Genomic DNA, 6751 nt, shown 5'->3' with positions numbered 1-6751 from the left:
TCCCACTTGTTGATTCTTGACAAAAAATTAAAATTTTATATCTTTATGTTTGAAGCCTGAAATGTGGCGAAAGGTTGAAAAGTTAAAGGGGGCCGAATACTTTCACAAGGCACTGTATGTCTTTTATAGGCGTTAATGGAAACGGATGAGAAGAACTTCAGCAAAATTCATAGATGAGTTTATTACATCCTCATATTAGAAAACAGAGAAGCAGTTTAACTTTTTTTCATCTACAGTAGCAGAATGTGGATTTTGTTGGTGCAAGGGCTCCTGTTAAATTGTTTCATTGCTACAGAAAAGCAGTGCCCTTTAACTGCTTGCAGAAGACATCATCCGCTTACAAGCTCTCACTATAAAACCCATGCATGTTGTAATAAGCCCCACTTTGTTTCTAATACATCCAAGTGAAAACATTTATTGCACTAATTTCAACAGTCTCACGTTGGATTTTCTTCCTGTGTTACACATGCTTTGGCAAAGTTCCCAGTATTGTATCTTACCACTCATGACTGCGGTGCTACCTGCCAGGCATGGAGAGAAGAGGAATGAGGGAAAAGCACTGTGCAAGAAAACCAGGAAAACGGGATTAAATGCCTTCTCTGTTGCAAATATCCAAAATATCTCATCTGATGATGTTTTCTGAGACTTGTAAACTGTCTCTAGGGAATGTTGTAACAAAATGTAAAATGTTCATGGAGCAGCAACCTCTTAACCTGAAGTCTATTGCCATTCAAAGCTGACAAAGTCTATTGAGTACAGTTTGTGGTCAGAGGGCATAATCAGTTCCAATCATTTGTTGAATCAAATGGTGGATGAAAGATAAGATGTCTCAGAATATATGCTGAGATTTCAACAGATTTGGATCTATTTGTAGTTGTTGACACTGGCTCAACAGGGTTATTGATGGGGGATTGTGCATTTCTGCATCACCATTAATAATGCATCATATGCCAATAGCTCTGAACATGTTTCTAAAAATCGACTGTATGATGTTTTTTTTCTTGTAAAGCAAGAAGAAAGTAAAAATTAATGACTGAACAGACACTTTCAGAAATCCTGTGTTTACCATTCTTGGGTCATCTCTTCTCTCCCAACATCTTACTGAAATGGAAACCCCATTTCCATTTCAGTGATGAGGCAACAGCAACAGAAGTGAATACAAATAGCAGCACATTTTGCACATTCAGCCATCACACAGCAATAACCTGAAAGAACTGACAAGAGACACCAAAGCATCAGAAGAAATCCATCAAATGAAACACCCAGTGAAGATGAAGACTTTCAGTGTTGCGGTTGCAGTAGCTGTCATGCTTGCATTTATTTTTATCCAGGAGAGCTCTGCTGTCCCAGTCATGGAGGTAAGTATTGACCTAAACGCCTATTTGATTCTTCAAAATGTTAAGCGGTGGTTCTTACTGCAGACTGTTTACTTCATTGACAGGAGCAAGAGTTGGAGGATCCAGTGAGCTTTGACAATCCACCAGCAGCACATGAAGTGGAATTAGTGGAATCATGGAAGGTATATGAAGTTAACTGATGATTGAGCTCATTCAAATCAGTTTTTTTTTTCTCCAAAGTGCCCTGATGCACTGTACGCAAGTAGAGAGAATGAACAAAGTGAGTGATAATGTTGGAGAAGAACATTGTGCTCATGACACTCCTCTTTCATACAGATGCTGTTGAACAGCAGACAGAAGCGAGATCTCAAGTGTACACCTTACTGCTATCCCACAAAAGATGGAGTTTTCTGTGGAGTAACCTGCAGATTCTAAAGATTTCTACCACTAAAAAACTTCATATTGTTTCGTCTTAAAACAGTTGGCCACTGAATTGTTTTCATTGTATGTCAGGTATTGTGCCGTTCATGTGCTGAACACTAAGATTTGTCAAATTCCGTTTTACAATACTTCATTCTGAAAACCAGCTGTACCATTCAGAGTGTGTGTTGAAAATAAACCAATGCCTGACTGAAACACTATGTTGGCCTCATCTTGAATATATGTTGTGTTTATACCTTCTTTGGTCTGATGAGACCAAAATTGAGCTTTGGTCAGACTCACTGTTTGACAACTGATTATGTTTTCTGAGACTTGTAAACTGCCTCTGGGGAATGTTGCAAAAATTTTGTTGTTCATGGAGCAGCAACCTGTTAATCTGAAGTCTATTGCCATTCAAAGCTGAAAAAAAAGTCTGTCAGGTACAGTTTGTTGTCAGAGGGCATAAATCAGTTTGTGTGCATTTAAACAGACAGGAAGGCCAAGCATTGACACTGTTGGCTTAGATTTGAGGGAGGATCAGCTGAGATAGTGATGTAAGAAATGCAATGACAGCAGGATGGTTTGTGCATTAGATTTGGTAGCAATCAAGGTGTCATAATGTTTTAATGAATAAAAGTTGGTATAGAGTGGATCAAGATTAGTGGGTGAGATATTAGAAACAGGACCTTGGGCATGGTTCAATTCAATTCAATTTTATTTATATAGCATCAATTACAGTCAAATTGTCTCAAGACGCTTTACAGAACCCATATGCCTGACCCCCAGAGCGTGTAGTTGTCGTTTAGAGTTGGATTATTTTTTATTTGCGTTCAGTCGTTCACCGCACTCATCTGGTGACTCCAAGACAGATGAAATCAAGGCCTTAGACTTCAGTAAAGTGATAAGCACAAAATAAGTGCAGTGCATTCCATGAAGCATGTGCAGGACAAGTAGTAAGACCGTAATTGAGAGTTCTGGCCATCAATCTGAACACTGGTTTCCATCACATATCAGCAGAATAGTTATCTGCAGCTGTATGAAGGATCATCCTGAAAATCACCCCAAAGGACAAACTTGCAACTTTTACCCCACACTTTCAGATACTTCCAAATATCAAGGCAGGGATAGCTTTGACATGAAAATGTGGTTGTCCTAAGGAGCCATGTTCAACTTTGGGCCTCAGTCTAAAATGTATGATAGAACTTGAGCTCAGTGTGGAATCACCACAGATTCAGCAGTTTTGGAGGTGAAGAGTGGAAAAACTGTGGCAGCCAGATATGCAAAGCTTATCAAGCTAATCAGGCCTGAGGCTATAAATGCTACAAAAGATAGTTTTGACCAATAATGAATGTTTTATTTGATAATTCAAACAATGGACACATCCAGTAAAAGTTTGGACACCTTCTCATTTAATGTTTCTGTACTGTCATGCCTATTTACGTTGTAGATTCTGCCTGAAGGCATCAACACTATGAATGAACACATGGAATTACATAGTGAACAAAAGGCAGCAGCTGAGGTGATTCTTGGTCTTCCTTTCCTGGGGCCAGTCTTCATGTGAGCCAACTTTGTTGCTGCGCTTGATGGTTTTTGCAACTGCACTTGATATAAAGTTTTTGCACTTTGCTGGACTCAGTACTTAAAGTAATGGACCATCATTTCTCTTAACTTAGGCTCTTGCCATAGTATGGATTCTAACAGTTGTCAAATAGTGCTATCATAACCACCCATTCCCCAGGTAGTGTGGTGCATTAAAATTGGAGGGGAATTGTGAGTAGGAATAGTACATTTCCACCCCACCCCCCACCAAGGGATGTGTTGTGTGCCCTATGTGTATATTTACAAGGTGTATTGTGCGAAGCTAGTGAAGTGAATTAAGAGGAGCGATCAACGGGGCCCCACCCAGCCAGGCGGAGGGAGGTGCGTGCGCGCCCAGCACCCCCCAGGATCACTCTCCCCGCCCCCGAAGCCCGTCCAGGATGTCGGGAGGGCAAACATTGAATTGGAGTGGGCTAGGCCACAACAACCCCGCGCATATAGAGAGAGAATCCTGAGGAGTTGATGACTGTAAGTTGTCGTCGATGCGGCCCGCTCGGTCCTGCTGACAGCGACTGGGTTCCTAACTGGAGACAATCATTAGTTACACAATGCCAACATACATAAGCAGCAACATATACTGGGGTGATGTGGTGGCTCTCGCTAACAGGCAGAGTCAGGTTACCAGGTTTAAGTTAAGGGAGTTAACATATGGTGACCATGTTTGTATAAAATTTAACTGATTTTTATTTGAAGCAGAGATTTTCTCTATTGAAATGTGATTTATTAGGAGGTTCAACCAGAGGTTAATGTTCAGAGATTGCTTATTTTTCCAGTTAACAAGGATTGTTTTTTTGGCAATGGCGAGGGCTACAACTAAGGATTGAGATTGTTTGCGTGGTAGGTCCGTTGTTGTTAAGTCACCGAGTAGACACAGACTTGGAGATAAAGGAATCCTGCAGTTTAAGATTGCGGAAAGCTTTTCTGAGACGTTGGTCCAGAAATTTTTTACGGGGGTGCACAGCCATAGAGCATGAAAATAAGTATCAGCAGTGTTCTGGGAGCACTGGAGACAGATGTCGGAGAATCCCATTTTGTTCATCATATATTGAGTAATATGTGTTCTATGGAGGATTTTGTATTGGATGAGTTATAAGTTTGTGTGTTTTGTCATTTTAAATGCATTATCGCAAATTTGAGTCCAGAAGTCTGGTTCCGGGGATATAGATAAGTCTGACTCCCATTTAGAGATGGGTAAATGTATTGTATCAGTGCTTAAGAGTAACTTATATATTTTAGAAAGGGTTTTAGTTGTTGTCGGAGAAAGCTTTATGATTGCTTCAGCTAATGCCGGCGGCTGGAGCGTGCTTTGAAGTGTTGGGATTCTTTTAATAATATTTTTAACTTGTAGATAATGTAAAAAAAATTCCCATTTTTTATTTTGTATTTTTGAAGCAAGTTTGTATATGACATGAACGTATTATCTGAGAAGAGGTGGTAGAGATTTGTGATTCCATTCTGCTCCCAAACAGCTAAATGGAGCGGCTGATTGTTAACCTGAAAATCAGGGTTGTACCAAATGGGAGAAAACTTACAGGGCTCCAATTTAGAGTTTGTAATTTCTAATGCCTTCCACCAAGTGGTCAAGGTGGAGGATACCATTGGGTTTTTAAAACGGTTATGTCGTTTGATGGATGTTGTAATAAAGAGTATGTCTGAAAGTCTGATGCTATTGCAATCCTTCTGTTCTAATTCTAACCAACAGTTGGCATCTCCGTTAGGTTGTGTCCATAGAATAAGATATTGTAGCTGGTTAGCTAAATAATAATGCATAAAATTTGGTGCTTCTAGACCTCCTTCGGATTTACTTTTCTGAAGAGTAGATAGACTGATTTTTGCTTTTTTATTATTCCAGTAGAATCTGTCCTCGTTTTATTTCACCGATGGTTAGTTCAGATGTTTGAGGACAGTTTCACAATGCGTGGAATCTCTGCACGGTGGAGTCCAGTCTACTCCATGCAAAGGAACTATGGCCCTCTCCGGTAAACAAACCGGATCGCAGCTGGAAACACCACGCATGTGGCATTCTGGTCCGGTTGCGGTGCGTTTCCATCTGCGATCCGGTGCGTTTAGGCCGCAGTTCATTTGCATAAAGTAGACTGGACTTCTACTTTATGCAATTGGATGCAGGGTGCAGAGATTCCACGCATCGTGAAACTGTCCTCAAACATCTAAACTAGGCGTCGGTGAACTAAAACAAGGACAGATTCAACTGCTGTACAGCTTATTTCTCGCTTCAAATGCTTTCAGAAATACTTTTCACTGCAGTGTTTTTGAAATATAAGGAAAAGTTTGTGGCTGTGCCACTGTGTTTATCCAACATGCCTGCTGGGCCATCAAGCTGAAAGCTCGGTCACGTCACCACATAGTGGCCTGCTGTTGCTGGAGTGCTGTCATGTGACAATGTTGTGGTCCAGTAGTGACCGCCCGCCGTCCGTGCGATGTTCAGATGTGATACGTTGCCGTGCAGGAAAATGGCATCTAGTGGACACACCTCTATAGTTTTGATGCCTTTCGTGGGAATCTATAACGCAAATAGTCATGGTAAAAAACACACACACAAAAAAAAAAAAAACATTCATTGAGGTGTGTTCAAACATTTCAGTGGTAGTGTACATGCCTATTTTTTCCCCAAATCTTGTGCTTGACAAGCATTTGTGCTTCTGTCAGGTGGAGTATTGTGGAAGGGCAGAACAGAAGAGATTACAGCATATACAGTATTCAAGTCCCAGCTTTTGTTGACTCTCCAAACATGCTCACTTTTAGTCATGTCAGCCTTCACTTGTTTTTGTCTCATCTCTCGCATTTTGGTAAAACAGAATGTTAGGTTTTAGGCTGAAAGTTAAGTTAACAAACACTCTGTTAATTGATATTGCAACTGTTTCTTCCTATATTTTTTCCATTTCTGTTTGCATGTATTGATTTAGGCTTTTTTTTTAAAATTAAAGTGAATATCTATTCGGTCTGGCTTAAGATTACCCACTTCTTTGACTGTTACACTGGGAGCCAAGGCTTTCAGGAAACAAGTGTAAATCAGGGGGAGTTTAGTAAGTGCCAAAGATAAAGGATTTGTTCAGACTGCAGTCAGTGTGACAACAACAATACAGTATATAGAGGCTAAAGTGATGATATGATCTTCCTGTAGGGCCACCATCAGGTCAAACTTTCAGTTTTAGAGTTAGTGGCATCTTGTATGATAGGACAAAACTTTGTCTTCAGAGACACGGTGGCTGGAAATATTGCCCTTCAGTCTCAGCATTCCAAAAGCTTGCTGTTGCTTCACCTTTTGATTTGTAAACTCCTGCCAAAATGAGCAAGCCATTGTAGGATTGCAAGTCAACTACATTAACCTGGCAATAGCCAGATTAATAATTGTGTAGTACTTGATAGTACTCCAC

General features: G+C 40.4%; 1 protein-coding gene across 1 annotated transcript; it reads left to right on the top strand.

Annotated features, from left to right (window-relative positions):
* Positions 1-1271: 1271 nt before the first annotated feature.
* On the top strand, positions 1272-1772 carry LOC110971708 (hepcidin-like). Its single transcript, XM_022222103.1, has 3 exons — positions 1272-1358; positions 1442-1519; positions 1674-1772. Exons 1-3 carry the CDS (start codon positions 1272-1274, stop codon positions 1770-1772), a joined length of 264 nt encoding a protein of 87 aa, XP_022077795.1.
* The last annotated feature ends 4979 nt before the right edge of the window (positions 1773-6751 follow it).

The sequence above is a fragment of the Acanthochromis polyacanthus genome, chromosome 12 (assembly GCF_021347895.1).
Source record: "Acanthochromis polyacanthus isolate Apoly-LR-REF ecotype Palm Island chromosome 12, KAUST_Apoly_ChrSc, whole genome shotgun sequence".
NCBI classification, from domain to species: domain Eukaryota; kingdom Metazoa; phylum Chordata; class Actinopteri; family Pomacentridae; genus Acanthochromis; species Acanthochromis polyacanthus.
This window is presented reverse-complemented; position numbering and strand designations above follow the sequence as displayed.